The 25119-nt window shown below is 37.7% G+C and overlaps 1 protein-coding gene across 1 annotated transcript; it reads left to right on the plus strand.

The window, feature by feature from the left end:
- Positions 1 to 357: 357 nt before the first annotated feature.
- On the plus strand, positions 358 to 23734 carry LOC137771499 (solute carrier family 22 member 10-like). Its single transcript, XM_068554906.1, has 11 exons — positions 358 to 367; positions 473 to 1055; positions 2086 to 2189; positions 13190 to 13344; positions 13447 to 13615; positions 14796 to 14919; positions 15389 to 15504; positions 18354 to 18568; positions 20108 to 20216; positions 21001 to 21204; positions 23647 to 23734. The coding sequence occupies exons 2-11, from the start codon at positions 654 to 656 to the stop codon at positions 23705 to 23707; spliced, it is 1659 nt and encodes a 552-aa protein (XP_068411007.1). The 5' UTR covers positions 358 to 367; positions 473 to 653; the 3' UTR covers positions 23708 to 23734.
- The last annotated feature ends 1385 nt before the right edge of the window (positions 23735 to 25119 follow it).

Here is a 25119-nt window from a genome sequence, read left to right on the forward strand (position 1 = left end):
GTCTTTCTCCAGTATCTCTATTTGAAGGAATTTACAATTATTTTGAGTTCTGGGTGTGACTGAAACTGAAGCACAATATCAGTTGCTAAAAGGTAGTAATTGCACCATATTCCACTATGCTTTAATTAGAAACAAAGGATTATATTTTGTTAATTATTGTAATTTAAAGTCAGTATAAACAAGAAAAACACTTGCTTTCTGTTCTTTCCCCAGAAAAATCATAAAGCATTCACTTCTGTGTCTCTCAAATTCCATTTTCTGGGAATGACTGAAGACTGTAGCAGGCATATTTTAGATTATTTAGAGACCATGTACATGCCAAAGTCCAATGTTGATTTTACAGAATCACTGAGAAGAAGCACGTTAAGTGAGTAAACCTTTAAACAGATTTAATGTTCATCAGATAGAAGTATCTTTGGTAAATAATTTTCTCTATGACTTTACTTAAAAAACTAATACCTTGTGATTCCAGACAGATTGCGGAAACTGCTTCCAATGTTCTGGTGCAGTAGCGAAGTGACGAGAACCATTGATGAGAAACTGATGTGAGGTCACATAGACTTAGTGTGAGTTAATGAAAGGAAACATTTTTCTCCCTTTGAGCTTATCTCTACAAATTCATTGTGAGTTTTCTTGAAAATTGCCTCTTCACAATGGCCTTTGAGAAGCTCCTGAATGAAGTTGGTGGCCTGGGAAAATTCCAGATCATTCAGATGGTTTTCGTTCTTCCGCCGGTCATGATAGCAGCCTGTCACATACTGCTGGAGAACTTCACTGCAGCCATTCCTGGTCATCGCTGCTGGGTCCCCATCCTTGATAATGACACTGTCTCTGATAATGACACTGGGGTCCTCAGCCCTGATGTCCTCCTGAAAATCTTCATCCCGTTGGATTCTAACTTGAAACCAGAGAAATGTCATCGCTTCCTCCTCCCCCAGTGGCAGCTCCTTCAACTGAACGGGACCTTCCCCAACATGACTGACCTGGACACGGAGCCCTGCGTGGATGGCTGGGTGTATGACCGAAGCTCCTTCTCCTCCACCATCGTGACTGAGGTAAAGGCCCCATTTACCTCTTCTGAGTACATGGTGTGGGTGTTTAGAATAACATAAATAGGCACTGTTCAAATATTCAGTTACTGAGTAGATAGTATAACCAGCTCTCTTTTATTCTTTCAGTGATTGTTTATCTTTTTAATTGCCAAACACTTACATTACAACTGAGGATGATGAAATCAATAAACCGGTTATGAATGTTACTACCACAAAGCTTAAAATTTAATGTGAATATTGACGTTTAGACAAGGACATACTTAATATAATGTGTGAAAAATTATTCTTGGTCACTTGTTCTCAGTCTAGTTGCAATTGGAAATATTTGTATTAACTTTAAAAAATTCCATTTCCTGGGCTTCCCTGGTGGCGCAGTGGTTGAGAATCTGCCTGCCAATGCAGGGGACACGGGTTCGATCCCTGGTCTGGGAAGATCCCACTTGCCGCGGAGCGACTAGGCCCGTGAGCCACAATTGCTGAGCCTGCGCATCTGGAGCCTATGCTCTGCAAGAAGAGAGGCCGCGACAGTGAGAGGCCCGCGCACCGCGATGAAGAGTGGCTCCCACTTGCCGCAACTAGAGAAAGCCCTCGCACAGAAACGAAGACCCAGCACAGCCATAAATAAATAAAATTAAATAAATATAAATAAATAAATTAATTAATTAAAAAAAAATTCCATTTCCTGACTGATTGTCAGAGAAACAAATCAGAATGTATTTCACTATAGGTGTGATCCAGGCATCAGTGATTAAAAAAAATAAACAAACCTCAATTTTCCAATGTGTGACAAAGATTGAGAACCACTGAGGTATGCAGTGCTCAGTCAGTATAAAGATTGGCCCTGGTATAACCTGGGAGAGTGAGCTGAGGATCTAGAGAAAGCCATGCTTAAGCTGAGACATGAATGATACAGATGAGTAGATGTAGTAAAGGAAATCAGAGGGCGTGTTCACTGAGGGCTATTGGAGTGAGTGCACATCGAGTGTTAAGAGATGCTGTGAAGCTCCTCTGTGCTGGTTTCCTTCTCTTCCAGTGGGACCTTGTATGTGATTATCAGTCACAGAAACCAGTGGTTCAATCCCTATTCATGGCTGGAATGCTGGTGGGGGGCCTCATATATGGCCATCTCTCAGACAGGTGAGTGTCTCCAGATCACTGCTGCCATTCCTCTGTGGTGTTTTCACAGTTTATGGTTAATTGTTTCATAAAGATTCTTTATTGAGTACCAATATACAATTTATACCGTTGTGGGTTGCCTTGGTTCCAAGGGAGCTATAGATGGAAATGCAGAATTAGAATCATTGTGATGAATGTCATTTTGTTGCCACAGAGCTCTCTGTACTGGACACAGAAATGACCTCTTCATAACATCTGGGTGCATTTCAGAATAGTAGTTAGAGGTGAGTTACCATAAACTTCATTTATAAAGGTGAGAAAGAGTTACCAATGGGAAGTGAGAGGAAGGTGCTTCAAGACAGGAGGTTCTGCCTGCTTGAAGAAACAGCATTGTAGGCCTTTCCCAAGGATTCAGTGAGCTAAATGCTTGTGGGTTCTCACAGTAGTTCTCATATCATGGTTACCGCACTGTAATTAGTATTGATTTCTATAAAATTTGTGTGCTCAGTGAGATGGTACTGAAGTTGAATTAGAAATAATTGTGGCTATAATCTGTATGTGTAATTTTGTAAGAGAAAAAAAGCCTCATTAGAGGTAATACTTTCAACAATATAAGGTAACTAATCTATAGAACTCAGGAGTCATAATTTTTGGAGCGAGAAGTTTGGGTTATCCTGTGCCTGGCAGTGGTCATCCAAAAGTAAGAGGACCAGCATGGCTGCCACATACTCAAGTCTCCCATGGGGGAAGTGGAAGTCTTAAAGTATCCCTTGTCATCTGTAAGCCTAACATCCTTTAATCTTACAGCTGAAAATTGTGGACTCTGAATGTGTCACCTCTCGAATCATGATTCTGTTCTTTTGGTTTATGTGTCTCTTTATATGCCAGTACCATACTCTTGATTATTATAGCTTTGTAATATAGCTTGAAATAGACAATGTTCTGCTTCTAGCTTGGATCTTCTTTGTCAGGATTGCTTTGACTATTTGGGTTCATTTGTGATTTCATATAAATTTTTGGACAGTTTTTTTCTGTTTCTGTGAAAGATGCCACTGGAATTTTGATAGATATTGCACTGAATCTATAGATGGTTCTGGGTAGTGTGGACATTTAAAAAATATTAATTTTTCCCATCCATGAACATGAGTTCTTTCCATTTATTTTTGTCCACTTCCATTTCTTTCATCATCTTGTTTTTTTCAGTGTCCAGATCTTTCATCTCCTTAATCATTTTATTGTTTTTGATGCTATAGTAAATGGGATTGTTTCTTTTATTACCCTTTTCAGATATTTCATTGTTGGTATATAGAAATGTGTTTGATTTTCATAAGTTGATTTTGTTTCCTGCAACTGTACTGGATTTGTAGATAAGTTCTGACAAAGTTTTTGGTTGAGTCTTCAGGGTTTTCTATATACAAGTTCATATCATCTGTAACAAAAAGAATATAATTCCTTCTTTCCCATTTGCATGCATTTTACTTCTTTTTCTTGTCTGATAGCTCTGATTAGGACTTCCAGGATTATGCTGATAGGAGTGGTGTGAGTGGGCTCCCTTTATTCCTTTGAACTTAGAGGAAAATCTTGCAAACTGTCACTACTGAGTACGATGTTATCTGAAGGCTTGTCATATATCACCTTTATTGTGTTGAGGTATGTTCCTTCTACACCCAATTAATTGAGCATTTTTATCATGAAAGGATATTGTATTATATAAATGGATTTTTCTTTATCTTTTTTTTTCACACACACACACTGTATTTTATTTTTACAAGAGATAAATAGACTGACACCAAGCAGTGTAAATGGATGACCACAACAAAAGCAACAATGATTGCAATTACCAAACACGAAACACACTCATGCTATGTCATAATATTGACATTCAGTCCAGTAATCCTCCACTGTAACAGCTCCTTTACTTTGCAGTGAAAATTGATTTGTATATTCTTTGCCTCTGAGTCCTTGTGGGATTTTTTTTTAATTCAAACAGGAAGTCACAAAAATTATAATCATCCTCATCAGTTCACTCAGTCCCATGTAATTAATTTTTTTTTTCATCTTGATCTTTTGTTAGCACTTTTATGAGTTCATCAGTTTTTCATTAGAGTTCTGAAAATGCTTATTCATTCAGTTCAGCAGTACAGTTACCAGAAACCTGTACTTGTCAGAGTCTTTTCTATGAATTCCTTGAGGATGAAACCCTTTTATAGGAACATATTTGCAAAAGCATCAGAGTACACCCAGAACTGTCTGTAAATGACAAAAGACTTAAAAATGACCACAGTTAAAGATTTGATGAAAGTTCATAGTAGTGCAATTGACAAGGAAATTTAGTTATTTCTGAGATATACATTTTAAAGTAATAACTAGAATTATGACTTATAACATTATACCAGAACATATAAGATTTTTAGAAATTTCACGTAATGTCTGAAACATTTATATTAACGTATTTCCGTACAAATAACCCAATGAAAGTTTAGTATTAGTTGTTTTGTTTGTTTTTTTATACTGCAGGTTCTTATTATTCATCAATTTTATACACATCAGTGTATACATGTGAATCCCAATCGCCCAATTCTGGATTCTTCTTTATCTTTTGAAATGATCATATGATTTTTAACTTTCATTCCATTAATATAGTGTATCACGTGTATTGATTTCCATATGTTGAACTCCTTGCATCCTAGGGATGAATCCCACTTCATCATATTGTATGACCCTTTTAATGTGCTGTTAAATTTTGTTTGCTATTATTTATTTATTTTTTAAAAATAAATTTATTTATTTATTTATTTATTTATTTTTGGCTGTGTTGGGTCTTCATTTCTGTGTGAGGGCTTTCTCTAGTTGTGGCAAGCGGGGGCCACTCTTCATCACGGTGCACGGGCCTCTCACTATCGCGGCCTCTCTTGTTGCGGAGCACAGGCTCCAGACACGCAGGCTCAGTAGTTGTGGCTCACAGACCCGGTTGCTCTGCGGCATGTGGGATCCTCCCAGACCAGGGCTCGAACCCGTGTCCCCTGCATTGGCAGGCGGATTCTCAACCACTGCACCACCAGGGAAGCCCTGGTTTTCTATTATTTTGATGAGAAATTTTTTGCATCTATATTCATCAGAGATGTTGGACTGTAGTTTTCTTGTTGTGTCCTTATCTGATTTTGATATCTTGAAAATGGTGGTCTTCCAAAATGAGTTTGACCATAATTCAAAAAGATACATGTACCACAAAGTTCATTGCAGCACTATTTACAATAGCCAGGACATGGCAGCAACCTAAATGTCCATCGACAGATGAATGGATGAAGAATATGTGGCACATACATACAATGAAATATTACTCAGCCATGAAAAGGAACGAAATTGAGTTATTTGTAAGGTGGATGGACCTAGAGTCTGTCCTACACAGTAAAGTAAGTCAGAAAGAGAAAAACAACAGGAAAATGTATGCTAGCAAGCATGTATGGAAACTAAAAAAATGGTACTGATGAACCTAGTGGCAGGGCAGGAATAAAGACGCAGACATAGAGAACGGACGAGGACACAGGGGGAAGGGGAAGCTGGGACGAAGTGAGAGAGTGGCATCGACATATATACACTACCAAATGTAAAATGGATGGCTAATGGGAAGCTGCTGCATGACACAGGGAGATCAGCTCGGTGCTTGGTGATGACCTAGAGGGGTGGGATAGGGAGGGTGGGAGGGAGGCTCAAGAGGGAGGGGATGGGGGATATATGTATACATATAGCTGATTCACTTTGTTGTACAGCAGAAACTAACACAACATTGTACAGTAATTATACTTCAATAAAGATATTAAATTTAAAAAAATAAATAAATAAATAAAATGAGTTTGAGACTGTATTCTCCTCTTCAGTGTTTTGGAAATGTTTGAGAAGAGTTGGTGTTTATTCTTCTTCAAATGTTTGTAAGAATTCACCTGTGAAATTATCAGGTCTTTTTAAAAAAGTTTAAATATAGTCAATTTATAGTATTGTATTAGTTTCAAGTACATAAAATTGTGATTCAATATTTTTATAGATTATATTCCATTTAAAGTTATTACAAATTAACAGCTACATTTACCTGTGCTCTACAATTTATCCTTGTGGCTTATCTATTTTTTCATAGTAGTTTATGTCTCTTAATCTCATCCCCTATCTCGCCTCCCCCGCCCTTCCCTTTCCCCATTGGTAACCACTAGTTTGTGAGTTTGTTTCTGTATAATTACATAATTCATTTGTATTATTTTTTAGATTCCACATATAAATGAAAACACAGAGTATTTGTCTTTTTCTGTCTGACTTTCTTCTCTAAGCATATTACTCTGTAGGCCCACAGTGTTGCAAATTGTAGAATTTCCTTCTTTTTTATCATTGAGTAATATTCCATTGTGTATATATATATATATATATATATATATATATATATATAATATCTTCTTTATTCATTCATCTGTTGATGGACACTTAGGTTGCCTTCATATCTTTTCTATTGTAAATAATGCTGCTATGAACATTTGTATGCACTTATCTTTTTGAATGGTGTATTTTTTCTTTTCAGATATGTATCCAGAAGTGGTATTGCTGGATCATATGGTAGTCTATTTCTAGTTTTTCTTCCATTGCAAGAACATGGTATATCTCTCCATCTGTGTCATCTTTGATTTCTTTCATCAGTGTCTTACAGTTTCCTGAGTACATGTCTTTTACCTCCTTAGGTAGGTTTATTCCTAGGTATTTTATCCTTATTGTTGCAAAGGTGAATGGGATTGTTTCCTTAATTTCTCTTTCTGATCTTTCATTGTTAGTGTGTAGTAATGTAAGAGATTTCTGTGCATGAATTTTGTATCCTGCAATTTTACCAAATTCATTGATTAGCTCTAGTAGGTTTCTGGTGGCATCTTTAGGATTCTCTATGTATAGTATCATGTCATCTGCAAACAGTGACAGTTTTACTTCTTCTTTTCCAATTTGTATTCCTTTTATTTCTTTTTCTTCTCTGATTGTCATGGCTAGGACTTCCAAAACTATGTTGAATAATAGTGGTGAGAGTACACATCCTTGTCTTGTTCCTGGTCTTAGAGGAAATGCTTTCAATTTTTCACCATTGAGAATGATGTTTGCTATAGGTTTGTTGTATATGGCCTTTATTATGTTGAAGTAGGTTCCGTCTATGCCCAGTTTCTGGAGAGTTTTTATCATAAATGGGTATTGAATTTTGTCAAAAGCTTTTCCTGCATCTATTGAGATGATCATATGGTTTTTATTTTTCAATTTGTTAATATGGTGAATCACATTGATTTATTTGTGTATACTGAAGAATCCTTGCATCACTGAGATGAATCCCATTTGATCATGGTGTATGATGATTTTAATGTGTTGTTGGATTCTGTTTGCTAGTATTTGGTTGAGGATTTTTGCATCTATATTCATCAGTGATATTGGTCTACAATTTTCTTTTTTTGTAGTGTTTACCTGTTTATATTTTCTATTTCTTCCTGGTACAGTCTTGGAAGGTCATACCTTTCTAAGAATTTGTCCATTTCTTCCTGGTTGTCCAGTTTATTGGCATAGAATTGGTGTAGTTTCTTATGATGCTTTGTATTTCTGCAGTGTCTGTTGTAACTTCTCCTTTTTCATTTGTAATTTTATTGATTTGAGTCCTCTACCTCTTTTTCTTGATGAGTCTGGCTAAATATTTATCAATTTTGTTTATCTTCTCACAGAACCAGCTTTTCGTTTTATTGATCTTTGCTATTGTTTTCTTTGTTTCTATTTCATTTATTTCTGCTCTGATCTTTATGATTTCTTTCCTTCTACGAACTTTGGGTTTTGTTTGTTCTTCTTTCTCTAGTTCCTTTAGGCGTAAGGTTAGATTGTTTATCTGAGACTTTTCTTGATTATTGAGGTAGGATTATATTTGCTATAAACTTCCCTCTTAGAACTGCTTTTGCTGCTTTCCATAGGTTTTGGATCATGGTGCTTTCTTTGTAATTTGTCTTTAGGTATTTTTTGATTTCCTCTTTGATTTCTTCAGTGATCTCTTGGTTATTCAGTAATGTATGGTTTACTCTCCATGTGTTTGTGTATTTTACTTTTTTCCCCCAGCAATTTATTTCTAATTTCATAGAGTTTTGGTCAGAAAGATGCTTGATATGATTTCAACTTTCTTAAATTTACTGAAGCTTGATTTGTGACCCAAGATGTCATCTATCCTGGAGAATGTTCCGTGTGCACCTGAGAAGAAAGTGTAATCTGTTGTTTTCGGATGGAATGTCCTATAGATATCAATGAAATCTATCTGGTCTATTGTGTCATTTAAAGCTTTTGTTTCCTTATTAATTTTCTGTTTGGATGATCTGTCCTTTGCTGTACGTGAGGTGTTAAAGTCCCCAACTATTATTGTGTTACTGTAGATTTCCTTTTTATAGCAGTTAGCATTTACCTTATGTATTGAGGTGCTCCTTTGTTGGGTGCATATATATTTATAATTGTTATATCTTCTTGTTGGATTAATCTCTTGATCATTAAGTAGTGTCCTTCCTTGTTTCTTATAACATTCTTCATTTTAAAGAGTATTATGTCTGATATGAGTATTGCTACTCCAGCTTTCTTTTGATTTCCATTTGCATGGAATATCTTTTTCCATCCCCTCACTTTCAGACTGTATGTGTCCCTAGGTCTGAAGTGGGTCTCTTGTATACAGCATATATATGGGTCTTGTTTGCATATCCACTCAGGCAGCCTGTGTCTTTTGGCTGGAGCATTTAATCCATTCACATTGAAGGTAATTAACAGTATGTACGTTCCTATTACCATGTTAAAAATTATTTTGGTTTTGTTTTTGTAGGTCCGTCTCTTCTCTTGTGTTTTCCACTTAAAGAAGTTCCTTTAACATTTGTTGTACAGCTGGTTTGGCGGTGCTGAGTTCTTTTAGTTTTTGTTTGTCTGTAAAGCTTTTGATTACTCTGTTGAATCTGAATGAGATCCTTGCTGGCTAGAGTAATCTTAGTTGTAGGTTCTTCCCTTTCATCACTTTAAATATATCATGCCACTCCCTTCTGGCTTGTAGATTTTCTGCTAAGAAATCAGCCGTTACCTTATAAGAGCTCTCTTGTATGTTATCTGTCATTTTTCCCTTGTTGCTTTCAATAATTTTTCTTTGTCTTTAATTTTTTCGATTTGATTACTATGTGTCTTGGCATGTTTCTCCTTGGGTTTATCCTGCTTGGGAGTCTCTGGCTTGGATGAACAATCATCCAAGTGCTTTCTGGACTTGGATGGCTATTTCCCTTCCCATGTTAGGGAAGTTTTCGACTATAATCTCTTCAAATATTTTCTTGCGTCCTTTCTCTTTCTCTTCTCCTTTGGGGACCCCTATAATGTGAATGCTGGTTTGTTAATGTTGTCCCAGACGTCTCTTAGGCTGTCTTCATTTCTTTTCATTCTTTTTTCTTTATTCTTTCCATGGCAGTGATTCCCACCATTCTGTCTTCCAGGTCACTTGTCCGTTCTTCTGCCTCATTTATTCTGCTATTGATTCCTTCTAGTGTATTTTTTTCATTCCAGTTATTGTATTGTTCATCTCTGTTTGTTTGTTCTTTAATTCTTCTAGGTGTTTGTTCTTTAATTCTTCTAGGTCTTTGTTAAACATTTCTTACATCTTCTTGATCTTTGCCTCCATTCTTTTTCTAAGGTCCTGGATCATCTTCACTATCATTATTTTGAATTCTTTTTTCTGGAGGGTTGCCTATCTCCAATTCATTTAATTGTTTTTCTGGGGTTTTATCTTGTTCCTTCATCTGGTACGTAGCCCTCTGCATTTTCATTTTGTCTGTCCTTCTGTGAATGTGGTTTTCCTTCTACATGTTGCAGGATTTTAGTTCTTCTTGCTTCTGCTGTCTGCCCTCTGGTGGATGAGGCTATCTAAGAGGCTTGTGGAAGCTTACTGATGGTAGGGGCTAGTGTGGGTGGAGCTGGATGTTGCTCTTTTGGGCAGAGCTCAGTAAAACTTTTCTGCTTGTCTGCTGATTGGTGGGGCTGAGTCCCCTCCCTGTTGGTTGTTTGGCCTGTGATGACATAGCATTGGAGGCTATAGGCTCTTTGGTGGGGTTAATGGCAGACTCTGGGAGGGCTCATGCCAAGGAGTACTTCCCAGAATTTCTGCTGCCAGTGTCCTTGTCTCCGTGATGAGCCACAGCCCTGGCCTCTGCAGGAGACCCTCCAACACTAGCAGGTATGTCTGGTTCAATGTCCTATGGGGTCACAGTTCCTTCCGCCTGGGTCCTGATGTGCACACTACTTTGTGTGTGTCCTCCAAGAGTGGAGTCTCTGTTTCTCCCAGTCCTGTCAAAGTCCTGCAATCAAATCCTGCTAGCCTTCAAAGTTTGATTCTCTGGGGATTCCTCCTCCCATTGCCAGACCCCCAGGTTGGGAAGCCTGACATGGGGCTCAGAACCTTCACTCCAGTGCATGGACTTCTGTGGTATGATTGTTCTCCAGTTTGTGAGTCACGCACCCTGTGGTTATGGGATTTGATTTTATTGTTTGCGCCCCTTCTACCATCTCATTGCAGCTTCTTCTTTGTCTTTGGATGTGAGGTATATTTTTTGATGAGTTCCAGTGTATCCCTGTTGATGATTGTTCAGCAGTTAGTTGTGATTCCAGTGCTCTTGCAAGAGGGAGTGAGTGCACGTCCTTTTACTCTGCTATCTTGAATCCAACGCCAATACTTCTTGAACTCTTCCATAAAACAGAAGAGGAGGAAAACTTCCTAACTCATACTATAATACCAGTGTTCTTATGATATCAAAGCTAGATAATGACATCAGAAAAACGAAAGTTACAGAGCCATATCCCCTCTGAATATAGACTTAAAAATATTCAACAAAATGCAAGCAAACTGAATCCAGCTACATATTAAAATGTTTATATACCGTAAACAAATAGGATTTATCCCAGAACTGCAAAGGTGGTTCATCATAAGACAATCATCCAATATAATATACCACATCAATACAATGAAGGAAAAAAACCTATAAAATGTCAACTGATGCATAGGAGGCATTTTATAAAATCATACAATTTTCTTGGTGAAAATAATATAGGAATTAAATGTAACTTCCTCAATATTTTAAAGGGTGTTTAGGAATAAAGATACAACTATCACTACAGTCAATGGTGAAAGAATATTAACTTTCACACTAAGATAAGGAGAAAGAGAAAGATGTCTGCTTTCATTGCTGTTATTTAACATCATACTGTAAACCTATGTAGAGCAATTAGAGAGAAAGAGAAATAAAATTTACCCAAAGTAAAAAGGAAGAATAAGAATATAATTATATATATATAGATAGATATAGATATAGATATATAGATGACATGATCATATACATATAGAAAATTCCAAAGAATGCCCAAGAAATTCATTAGAACTAATAAACGAATTTAACAAAGTTGCAGGGTACAAAACGAACACACAAAAATCAGTTGTTTTTCTATATATTTGAAGTGAACAATTTGAAAAGAAAATTAGGAAATGTATTACCCATACATCATCTTCTAAAGGAATAAAATACTTAGAAATAAATTTAACCTAGGATGTAAAAGGCTTGCACATTGAAAACTATACAGCGTTGTTGAAAGAAATTAGAGAAGACCTAAATAAATGGAAAGTATCCCATGTTAATGAGGTAGGAAGACCTAATATTATCAATGAAGTCAATCATATTTAATGCAACTACAGTTTCAATGAAATCACTATCAAAACTCCAATGTAATGTTTTTCTAGAAACAGAAAAGCTGAAACATATTCATATGAAATCAGGGCTCCAAATAGCCAAACAATTTTGAAAAAGAAGAGTAAATTCAGGGGACTCATGCATCTCAGTTTCAGAACTACAATAAAGCTACAGTTACCAAATATTATGGTACTGGTATAAGGATTGACATACAGACAAATGTAATAGAACTGAGAGTTCAGAAATAAACCCATACATTTATAGCCAACTGTCTTTTGACAAGGGTGCCAAGACCATTTAATGTGAGAAAGAACAGTCTCTTCAGCAGATGGCATTGAACAACTAAATGTCCACATATAATAGAATAAAGTTTTCTCTTCTAAATTATTTTCTTGATGATGATAGTGATTATGAACATGATTATTTGGTGTTGTGTTTGTTCTTATGTATCCCATTTTCTGTTTGGGGGAAATTATTTGATGCTATTTTTAAATATTGCAGAGGAATTCCTAATACCAAACACTGTCTGTCTGTTTTTATTACAGACAATGGGTTTATATTTACATTAGCGCATCTCGTTTAGTCCATGTTGTCTCTACTAAGACCCTCTTTTCTTCATGCCCAATGAAAGACAAAATTCACTTTTCCTTATTTGTCTTTCACCTTCTTTTTCCCTTCATTCTCCATTTTACATACTTCTTTCCTGTGAGAGATTGATATAATAGCCACTGTCTGGGTTATGGTGCTCGTATATTCTATTCTAGGAAAGCACATTACTTGAGGTTTATAAATACAGATTCAACAAAGAGTGACTCTTACATAAATCTTCAACCACTTTGATGCATTGCTTCACTGATCATTTGCATCAGTTGCATCTTCACCTGTCTGGTGCTAGAGACCAAAGTACACTTTTAGGTCTCTTGTGTTCTACACACTATACAGACTCTCCACTATGCTAAATACATATGTTAGTACAATGAATGCTCATGGTATATTCCAATTTCCAACACTGTAGTTTCTTTTGTATGGTATCACTTCCCGTCAGAGTCCTCCTGGGGACTGGATGATGAAGTTTTAGTAATATTAGTCTGTAAACCAGAGTGTTAGTATGAAGCTATTTCCGTTGCTGATTTAGCTCTTGTTTACTCAAGGTTTCAGGTACAAAGAATCACTTGTTAAAACATTGTCTAAATTTCAAAGTATGCTTTGTTTTCTTAATTTTTTTTTACCACAAATTATCATTGCTCCCATAATCTAACCTGCCTCTCTGTTTCTTAGGTTTGGGAGAAAGTTGATTCTCAGGTGGTGTTTGCTCCAGCTCGCCATCTCTGGGACCTGTGCAGCCTTTGCTCCCACCTTCCTGATTTACTGCTCACTACGCTTCTGGTCAGGATGTTCTGCTGTGGTCATTATAACAAATAACTGGATGCTCAGTAAGTCAACAGTTTTGATTTTCTTGATTTTCCAAACCTTGAATTTAACCTTGAAATTTCACCCTTATGTGACATTAATATCCCAATTGGGTTTTCTTTCAGTTGTAGAGTGGACAAGGTCCCAATCAAAAGCCATGGTAATAACACTGATAACCTGTGCCATTAGTATTGGACAGATAATGCTGGGAGGACTGGCTTTTGTCTTTCGAGACTGGCATACCCTGCAGCTGGTGGTGTCTATACCATTCTTTGTCTTCTTTTTCTCCTCAAGGTATGAGCCTCTCTCTCACTCCACTTAAGGGAACCTAGGATGAAAATGCATATTGAATTGGGATATACTGATTTTCTTATTCCCTGGACCCTTTCCTGTTGTTTTGACCTAAACCAGGGTTTCTCATTTGTTCACTCTGATCAATTTGAGATTTGAGAAGCAGAACAGGGAGTAACAGTGATCTTCCTTCCAGGGAGCTCTAGGTGTTTTCTGCCATTTTGCTTCCTAAGTCTTACCCAATATTGTGGTCATTGAGTTATTCCAATATTATTTTTCTTATAGACTTGAAGATATACCTTCAATTTTTTGGCTTTGGAATGAAAAAGGTACAATAAAGTTTTCCATGATTTTCCATGTTGCAGATGAAATTGGATAAAGAAGAGGCAGAAAATTTATTCATAGAGCAATTTAACAAAATAGCAACAGAATCTCTCCAGAAGTGAAAATGACATGCAGATTGGATGACTTACATTACGTGTTCAACACTCCCTCTTCCCTTAAATAATTTTAACAAATATTTATTTATGGATAATTCCATCCCTACACTTAAAACCACTCTAGGGAGAATTAGCTTTAGTAGATCACAGAAAGATGACTACAGGCTTAATATAGTGAGATGAGTACAGAGAGAAAGAAGAGTGTAATCCATGTCAGACTCATCTGCTAAAAGTCATTCTATTCTCATAACAAGGAAGATGTGCTTATTGTTTCCATTTATTTATAAGAAAACTAAGGCAGATGTAAATAAGTGACTCATTTATGTAGTTAGTTACCAATACTTCTGGTAGTGGCAGGAGTATTCACAACATTTGTTGGCCTAAAAGTTTACATAATTTGGGGACTTCTTTTTTCAAAATAATATACATTATGAATATATACTATGGCACAAAGTTGCCAGATCTCATGCTAAGCTTTGGAAGGGAATTATGCAAGTGAGGGACTCTCAAACTTAAGCTTCATAAGGCCCTTGGAAAATCTCCTGGTGAATAAGCAGAGAGGCAATTTGAAAGTAAAGTCTGTGATCCTATGCATGTAGTACATTTTTTGCCTTCCATCCAATATCCACCACTTCAATTGGTGGTGGATATTGGATGGAAAGTAAAAAGCATATGTTGTAATTAATCATAGGACAAATAAACAAGAGATAGTTGACTGCACTTTTGTGCCCTTCTTTCATCAGGTGGCTGGTGGAATCTGCTCGGTGGCTGATTATCACCAATAAACCAGATGAGGGCTTAAAGGAACTTAAAAAAGTAGCACATAGAAATGGAATAAAGAATGCTGAAGCAGCCCTGAACATGGAGGTGAGCAGGAAGGGGAAGGTGGTTATTGGGTTGGAGAGAAGACACAAATTGACACTTGCCTTCTCCTTATTATAGATAGACAAACTGCTTTTCTAACAAGGGCAGCTAGTTGAGAATGCAAATTCCCTGGTCTTTCATGGCCATCTCATAGAAAAGAAGCTGTGAGCACTGTACAGAGCTTCTTCCTATAGCTCAATTCTTGATCTGACTCTATACCCTATGTACTCTCCTGGGTGCCCTGCCCACCTCTGTGGCCTCATTTTCAAAATATCATTGTTGCCATTTAATTTCCTGGCGTCTCCCTTAACTCCCTGCATCCTTCTTCACCCCATGTTCACTCCTGTGATTGCATGTGTAATATGTTACGTTATAAAGAAAGGGAACACATCCCTCCTGTCCTATTGGGTGCCAGTGCTCATCACAATACCTGGCACTGTGTTGGCAAATGACACGTTTGTCGTTCTTGAAGGGTTTCAAAGCGACCATGCAGGAGGAGCTGGAGGCCGCACAGACCAAAACTACTGTATTTGACTTGTTCCGCACACCCAACCTGCGTAAGAGGATCTGTCTCCTGCTCTTCGTGAGGTGGGCTCCACGCAGTGCATGACAACATTCGAAGAGTGGGGACATGAATCTATGTATTTCATAGGTTTTAACAGTGCTGTGAGAGGGAGGCGCTGATTTGGAGAAAAAATGAGGAAATCACACCAAATAACACTCACATGAAACTGATTATATGATGAAAAGTTAGTTAGGTCATATCACACTATCAGTCTTTCTCTGGAGATTGATGTTGAGAACTTCTATCACGGTACAGATTTGGGCACTTAATTTTCTTCATTTTTCTTTCAATTTTAATTGAAGTAAATGTTGCAAACAGAAACATGAAGAGGTCAGAAATATATACAAATCAATGAATATGTCAGTATGTAAAAAGTTAGCCAACATACAGATCAAGATAGAAAATCCTAATTCCCCAAGACTTCCCCTCAACTATCTGGTACAGCAATATTCACCACCTCCACACCATTGCCTGACTCTGTTCTCTCCTTACAGCCCTCTCCTGTGCCAAATAAAACTTAACAGCGGTTCTGATCTCCTTCCCTGCAGATGAGTGTTGCCTGATCTTGACCTTCACATAATATAAATGATAGAAGTGTTCTGTGACAGGCCGCCTTTCCTCATGCTCATTCATGAAGAGCCATCCATTCTGTTGCATGTAACAGTAGGTTGTTCTCCTCCCTAGTGCTTTACTTTCCATTAGATGAATACACTACAATTTCTCTATGTACTTCAATATTGATGGACTTTTATTTGTTTCCAATTTGGATACAGTTTTTTGTGTGTTAGCACAAGGGCTTCTGTTAAAGTCTTGCTCCTTATCTCTTGAGGGGATATAAGTATTTACTTTGGTATAGTCAGGAGGAGAAATTTTAAATTCTGAATTTTTGAAGATTTACACACATGGACAAAAAGCACACAGGACCATAAACACCCACCACCAAGCTTAAGAAAGTGACTACTGAATAGTATAATTTATCTTTCCCAGACATATCCTAGTAGACTGCTTATTCATTTAACTATATTGTGCTTTTTGACCTTTTCATATCCACTAGGACACAGACTTACGTTTCTGAATTCTAGATAATCAGAGTGGAAGGAAAAAGTACATATAATGATAAAGAGAAGACCTGTTTGCAATTGCTGTGTTCTGTGATGGTTTTTTCTATTTTCTTTTTCTTTTTTAACATCTTTATTGGAGTATAATTGCTTTACAATGGTGTGTTAATTTCTGCTTTATAACAAAGTGAATCAGTTATACATATACATGTGCCCCCATATCTCTTCCCTCTTGCCTCTCCCTCCCTCCCACCCTCCCTATCCCACCTCTCTAGGTGGTCACAAAGCACGGAGCTGATCTCCCTGTGCTATGCGACTGCTTCCCACTAGCTGTCTATTTTACGTTTGGTAGTGTATATATGTCCATGCCACTCTCTCACTTTGTCCCAGCTTACCCTTCCCCCTCCCCGTATCCTCAAGTCCATTCTCTAGTAGGTCTGCATCTTTATTCCTGTCTTGCCCCTAGGTTCTTCTGACCATTTTTTTTCTTTTTCTTTTTTTACATTCCATATATATGTGTTAGCATACGGTATTTGTTTCTCTCTTTCTGACTTACTTCACTCTGTATGACAGACTCTATGTCCATCCACCTCACTACAAATAACTCAGTTTTGTTCCTTTTTATGGCTGAGTAATATTCCATTGTATATATGTGCCACATCTTCTTTATCCATTCATCTGTCGATGGGCACTTAGGTTGCTTCCATGTCCTGGTTATTGTAAATAGAGCTGCAATGAACATTTTGGTACATGACTCTTTTTGAATTATGGTTTTCTTAGGGTATATGCCCAGTAGTGGGATTGCTGGGGCGTATGGTAGTTCTATTTTTAGTTTTTTAAGGAACCTCCATACTGTTCTCCATAGTGGCTGTATCAATTTACATTCCCACCAACAGTGCAAGAGGGTTCCCTTTTCTCCACACCCTCTCCAGCATTTATTGTTTGTAGATTTTTTGATGATGGCCATTCTGACCGGTGTGAGATGATATCTCATTGTAGTTTTGATTTGCATTTCTCTAATGATTAATGATGTTGAGCATTCTTTCATGTGTTTGTTGACAATCTGTATATCTTCTTTGGAGAAATGCCTATTTAGTGTGATGGTTTCTTTTATTGCAATACCTAAATCTGTCTCTCTCTGGGTGAAATAGATATTGTAGGTGGACTCCTTTCCCTTAGATGCTCTTTGGGTAAAAGGTAGATCCTCAGTGGGAATCTTTGCTTCCATTTCTGATGGCACAGTTGGTACATATTTGCTTTCCTGAATTCTTACATTTTCTTTTAGCCCCAAGGACTCTGATATGAACTTTAAATTTCCCAGAACTGTGTTTGAAACCAGGACACTATGCTTCCAGTCAAGGGGACACAGGTAGTTTCTTTGCAGTTTCAGTCACTAGTTGAGAAAAGGGAAATGCTTTACAGTACTGGGGTTGGCAGAATAGAGGGAGGACTCACAGCATACAGACAACTCTCAAAAAGAAATGATTTCCCTAAATTTTAAGTTTTAATGCTCATATATTCACATTCTCTATACCACCCAGTTTGGTGATTGAGTCAGGTTATGTTTTCCCGTCACTGCCAACTCTATGCTTAGGGACTCAAAAAAAAGAAGGACAAAAGGAATATCGTTTTCCTTTATAGCCATGTTATTTTAATGGTAACTTTATCACCCTAAAAGGAAGTGTTATACAAATCAGACTAGACCTTTATTCTTAAATATTGATCATTGGCTGCCTGGGTCAATATAATAATCCACTGCAACACGTTGGCTCTAAATCTTACAGCTTGTGTCTTTCCTCTTTTGTTCACTACAGATTTGCAAGCACAATACCCTTTTTTGGCATCTTTATCAATTTACAGCACTTTGGGAGCAATATTTTCCTGTTCCAGGTAATCTTTGGAGCTCTCACTGCCTTAGCCCGATGTCTTGCACTTCTAGTATTGAATTATATGGGCCGTCGACCAACCCAGATGCTTTTCATGTTCCTGGTGGGACTTTCCATTTTGACCAACACGTTTGTGCCCCAAGGTGAGAGAAGACTGGACTTTGGGGAAAAAAGTGTCTTTTTCCCACCCTTCAGGGATTGTATTGGTCACACTTGTCTGAAGTCAGGTTTGAAAAGAGGTACCAGTTATGCGCTAAGTATTCCCCTAAACCAATCTGATGGTTTATGAGAAATTCTGCTAAAAATTTTTGGGAAAAAAACTAAAGGTCAGCGAGGGGCAAATCAGGCATATGTTCGTCTCATCACATTGTGAAGTGTCTTAAATTGGTACAAGTTATCCCAGATTATTTCTCTAGGACAGCAATTGTTTACCTGCCTTTTGTCCATTCACACTTCAAATAACAAACATGGAGGGCTGAGGCCTTGCAATGATCCCCCAGGTGAGGACACAGCATGGTCACTCCCTCTGTTTGGGCTCTTCATTACCAGCTTTGATGACTAGTCACTTCCCCATCTCTACATACCCACACATGAGTGTGGTGTTAAGTCACCATGACTGCAGCTCTTGCTCATGAGAGTCTCCCAGGAAATGAAAAAAATCCCCCTTTTTCAAGGAATGAAGGAGTGAACAGTAGGAATAGAATTTAAGCAGATTAAAATCCTTGTCCATTCCCTGTTAGACTACTTTACAAGTTAATAGAAAGATGGTATGTAATGATTAGTAGAACCTTAGTGGGCACTATGCCTCACCATCTCCCAATGCAAGAATATGCTTCACAGCATTACAGATGGGTGGACTCTGCTCTTTAGAATATCATTAATGATGCAGGCTTACTCCCTTACACGAGAGTTCTTTCCAATATTATAAAGCTATAATTAGATTTCTTTTTATACTGTGCAGAAAACCGTTTCTCTGAAATTTTTTTAGTGGTCCCAAATTCTTTTTTTCCAAATAGAAGTTTCCATTCTTGGTTCCTCATGTCTAACATTGATGTAGATCCAGCTTCTCTTCAGCCTGTCCACTAACAGAAAGGCCCTGTCCTTCTATTACTCTCTTGTGCCATATTCACCCTATGGCAGTGCTGTATCTACACTAGGTTGACTGACTCATTGAAGTTTGTCTGGGACTTTCCAGGTTTTATTAATGAAAATCTCACATTGCTAAAACCTCCTAATTCCCAGGAAAACCAGGATGACTGGTCACTTTAAATTCTGCACTTTAATTGTAAAGTCCTCAAGGTTAGAGCTGAGACTTAGACCCAGTAATTGTCCACATGACAGTCCTACCTTCTATGATAAGCATAGAGCAAGTACTGGACAGAATAACTAAAAGCAAATTTCTGCCACACTCACCTTTTCTTCTTCTTCCTTGGCAAATCTCAGATATACAGAGAGATTTGCTACAATTAACCGAGATAATTTTATGTACATTTTACAACCTATGTTGATAACTTTATCTTTCTCAGTTTATAAAAGACTCCATGATCCTGCTGCTGTAATATTTTCTACAATCTATTTCAAACATACAAATAACCTGTAGAGTTGTTTGTCCTGAATAAATTTGGTGGATGCTGATTCCTTGAACACAGCTTTCTTAATCTCACTGGTCTTCCTCTCTCTAGAAATGCAGACCCTGCGTGTGACTTTGGCAAGTGTGGGAATCAGCTGTGTTGCCGCTTCTATCACCAGTTATTCTGTCCACTGTAATGAACTCATCCCCACTCTCCTCAGGTATAAGGATTTTTTTATATCCTTCCGAAGCCTGAGTAAAGATTGATATAAAGTGTCCAGTAGTTTAATATAATTTGTGGTTTAGGAAAGGGACCAGGAAAATGTTCTAATTCCACTAATAATAAGGTAGTAGTTGCCCATTTGTAAGTTCCAGTTATGAGTGTAAAACAGAAATATAAAGCACCAAACATATTAGAAACTAAAAACAAAAACAAAAAGTGGATTTAACCTTAATTACTGTGTACTTGAGGTTGGCTTTGGATATGGATTTTCTAAAAAGTGACTTTTTATTGTTTATCATCTAATAGCTGTAAACTGTACTACTAGAATAGAAAAATGGAAAATCAAAAATAAAGAACTTTGAATATCCCTCCAGGGCCAAAAAATAGGACTTTCCCAGCTAATTGATGCTTATTGTGGAATAACATAATAAGAAATGTTAATTATAAAGCAATTATTTGTAATAGTAATAGTAACAATATACTAAAAAACAGTTATCACCAAAGTTTATCAAAAAAGCTGACTTGATGCCATGTACTGTGCTAAGCAGTACTTCAATACATCTGTTTTTATTAAAATGATGAAAATGGGTCTTAACACATTTTGACCTTGTCAAAGACAGCTAGAAAATCACAGAGCAAATCACAAAAACAAGTGTTTTCGTAAAGCCCACATATGTAATAATTGTGTTTTAGTGTGTTCCATAATCACATCAAAATAATAGATCATAAGTTACATGTGTGGATTTTTACTGGATTATTATGTATTCTTGTTTACCCTTCAGGGCAAAAGCTTTGGGATTAGATGTAATGGCTAGTAGGTGTGGGTCAGCACTGGCTCCCCTCTTGATGACCCTGGTGGTGTATCTACCCACTCTGCCCTGGATCATCTATGGAGTATGTCCCATTATTGCTAGTCTTGTTGTCCCTTTCCAACCTGAAACCAGAAATCTGCCTCTGCTTGACACCATCCAGGATGTGGAAAATAAGTGAGTAATGCTTCTAGCCATCCCCTGGGAGAGACTGTGTGCTTTGGATCTGTGAGTGAAAAAGACAAAACACAGAGTGGGTCCCTCAGATCACTAGGAAGGCTGAGCCTGCCTGGGATACTTCCATCTTGGGTCATTGCCTTCACAAGTGGCAAGGTCATTTCTAACCATTGTGAGCTCCAGTCTAGACTGCAGAGATTCCTCTCTGCTTTGTTCTCATTGGTAGTTTTAGTGCTGAAGAGACAGTAATTAGCTCTGTTGTGAGGGCATATCCTACCTGCCCTCATGATAGTATTTCATGATCCTCAGATCCATAAGAGTAGGGGATATAAAGGGAAAAGAAATGGGATGACCGGTGAAGGAACAATGTTAGGAAGATCATGTTGAGTTAAAGACTCTTTGATGATGGCCATTCTGAAAATCTACAAACAATAAATGCTGGAGAGGGTGTGGAGAAAAGGGAACCCTCTTGCACTGTTGGTGGGAATGTAAATTGATACAGCCACTATGGAAAACAGTATGGAGGTTCCTTAAAAACTAAAAACAGAACTACCATACGACCCAGCAATCCCACTACTGGGCATATACTCTGAGAAAACCATAATTCAAAAAGAGTCATGTACCACAATGTTCATTGCAGCACTATTTACAATAGCCAGGACATTGAAACAACTTAAGTGTCCATCGACAGATGAATGGATAAAGAAGATGTGGCACATATATACAATGGAATACTACTCAGCCATAAAAAGAAACAAAATTGAGTTATTTGTAGTGAGGTGGATGGACCTAGAGTCTGTCATACACAGTGAAGTAAGTCAGAAAGAGAAAAACAAATACCGTATGCTAACACATGTATATGGAATCTAGAAAAAAAAAAAAAAAAGGTTCTGAAGAACCTAGGGGCAGGACAGGAACAAAGATGCAGACATAGAGAATGGACTTGAGGACACGGGGAGGGGGAAGGGTAAGCTGGGACGAAGTGAGAGAGTGGCATGGACATATATATACTACCAAATGTAAAATAGATAGCTAGTAGGAAGCAGCCGCATAGCACAGGGAGATCAGCTCGGTGCTTTGTGACCACCTAGAGGGGTGGGATAGGGAGGGTGGGAGGGAGACGCAAGAGGGAGGAGATATGGGGATATATGATTCACTTTGTTATAAAGCAGAAACTAACACACCATTGTAAAGCAATTATACTCCATTAAAGATGTTAAAAAAAACTTTTTTTAAAAGAAAAAAAAAGACTCTCTTTGAAAAGATAATAAAGAAATAAATCTTGTGTAGGTGCTTGTAAGATTCAGGCAAATTTTGTCACTATAAGTAATGGAAAGTATCAAGGATGGGGAAAAAAGAAACTGGTAAAAGTCTTTTAATATGAGGAATATGCTATCTTCGTAACCTAGGGCTTCAATAATAAAGTTCCACAAACTGAGTGAATTAAACAACAGAAATGTATTGTCTCACAGTTCTGGAGCCTGGAAGTCTGAGCTGAAGTTGTTGGCAGGGCCATGCTCCCTCTGAGGGCTCTAGGGAAGGGTCTGTTCCAGGTCTCTCCTGGTTTCTGGTAGTTCCTTGGCTTGTGGCAGCTTAACTCCAATCTCCACATGGCATCTCCCTGGCATGTCTCTACGTCCAAATATCCCCTTTGTATAATGACACCAGTCAAATTGGTTTAGGGGCCCAACCTACTCCAGTATGACTTCATCTTAATTAATTATATCTGCAAGAACCATGTTTCTAAATATGGCAATCTCATATTCTGAGATACTGAGAGTTAAGGCTTCAGCATATGAATTTTTGAAGGGACACATTTCACTGCATAACAAATGGGGTTAAGATTTTCAACTCACCCCTTGACTTCCCAAAGGTGTCTTTGGTCAGAGGTCTAAAAAGACCAAGTGAGAGCAGCACTTTCTAACTGCTTTCTTGGGTCTGCACAGTCAGCAGAGCCTTTTGCAGGATGAGTGTCAATCTCTCATGGATTTTACTGGATTATAAAAAGCTGATGGGGCTTCCCTGGTGGCGCAGTGGTTGAGAATCTGCCTGCTAATGCAGGGGACACGGGTTCGAGCCCTGGTCTGGGAAGATCCCACATGCCGCAGAGCAGCTAGGCCCGTGAGCCACAATCACTGAGCCTGCGCGTCTGGAGCCTGTGCTCCACAGCAAGAGAGGCCGCGATAGTGAGAGGCCCGCGCACCGCGATGAAGAGGGGCCCCCGCTTGCTACAACTAGAGAAAGCTCTCACGCAGAAACGAAGACCCAACACAGCCATAAATAAATTAAAAAATAAAAAAATAAAAGCTGATGGTTAAGGATCAGTTTGTACTTGTGCAGGGATGGCATCCAAACTTATTTTTATTTTTTTCTATTTTTTAATGTGTGTTTTTATTTGCTAATTGGTTGGTTGATTTGGTTGTTTCTGTTTTGTTTTTCCAGCAAAAAATTCTCAAGAGAAGCAAATGAAAAAGATTTCTACATTAAAGTGACAAAATTTTAAGTGGATTTCATGAGATGACTGGTGAGGAAAATAAAAATATGAAGAAAAAAATGGGAGTTTTCCTTTATCTTTACATACTAGCAAGAAAATATACTGGAACATGAATCTCATTTACAATCATGGCATTAATTTGCAATTAAACATATGATTTCTTGGAACATGTAATTCCATGATCAGAAAAATGGTACCCACATAGAATGTTAGGAAACACTTTTTCCTCTTCTATTCCTGAAGGAGTTGGCGTAAAATGGGTAATATGTCTTCCTTAAATATTTGGTAAAATTTCCAGTGAAGATACCTGTAGTTTTCTTTGTGGGAGAATGTTTAACTATAAATTTATTTTATGTAATAGATATAGGACTATTTAGTTTATCTTTTTCTTCATTAATAGTTTCTCTCCTTATCATGGATTCTATTTTCCTATAACTTTACTTACCTAATTTTTGATGGATGCCAAGCATTGTTTCTTAACTTCTTGGGTGCTAGATAGTTTTTATTCCTAAAAATATTATTGAGTTGTTTGGGTTATGCCAAAGTGACTTGAAAACACTGATCTTTTTGGGTCTGGGGGAAATCCTGTGGAGCGTCTACCAGGCAGCTCTTTGGACTCATCCACAGGCTATCAATACTGGAGGGGCTGAAGAACCATGGGCAAAAGGACTGTCTGGAGTTATCTCCTGGCTTGCTCACCAAATATGTAAGAAAACCAGGTTTGTTTGCCCATCGAACAGCAAGCCAAACACTGAGTCACTGACATTTGCAACAGAGAAAGTGTTATTTGTGAGGTAGCCAAGTGAGGGCACAGGAGAATAAATCTCAGATATGCATCTCCAAAGGCCAGAGGCTTGAGATATTTATGATATAAAGAAGCAGAGTGGTCTCTCAGGCATTTGGAAAGGTGATTGGAGATTGGGGAAAGGTGAAGTAACTCATTTCTGTGCAGGTCCAGCTTTAGGGTCAGTGGGCTCAGCTAGTCTTAGCCAGGTGTATTGGGCAGGAGCTGACTCCAAATTTTTGGAAAACAACTTAAGCCCCCATTACTATAGTGACTCATACATCAGAAGTATTATCTATAGGGGTGGTTAGAAGTCTGATGATAAATTATGTAGGGTTCATGAAGTTTGGAGGGTTTGCCGTTAGAGAAAGGGGAAAAAATACAAATGAAGTAGGCTTAATCAGTAAAGGCAGGTTACAAGCAGAGGGTTTTCTAAGAAACTGTTCCCTTATCTGCTGCTCTGTTAGATGCATTCAATGATTTCTGTTAAACACCAGCTTCCGTTAATCCTATGGAGCATGGTTTCATAATTTCTCCCTCTTCATCATCTTTTTCTCTCTTGCTACCAAACTTTATGTGTTTCTCTGCTTCCTGTTCATTGCCCTTTTGTCCTATTCTTTATTTTTTCTTTTTAAAA

The sequence above is a fragment of the Eschrichtius robustus genome, chromosome 11, assembly GCF_028021215.1.
Source record: "Eschrichtius robustus isolate mEscRob2 chromosome 11, mEscRob2.pri, whole genome shotgun sequence".
NCBI classification, from domain to species: Eukaryota; Metazoa; Chordata; class Mammalia; order Artiodactyla; family Eschrichtiidae; genus Eschrichtius; species Eschrichtius robustus.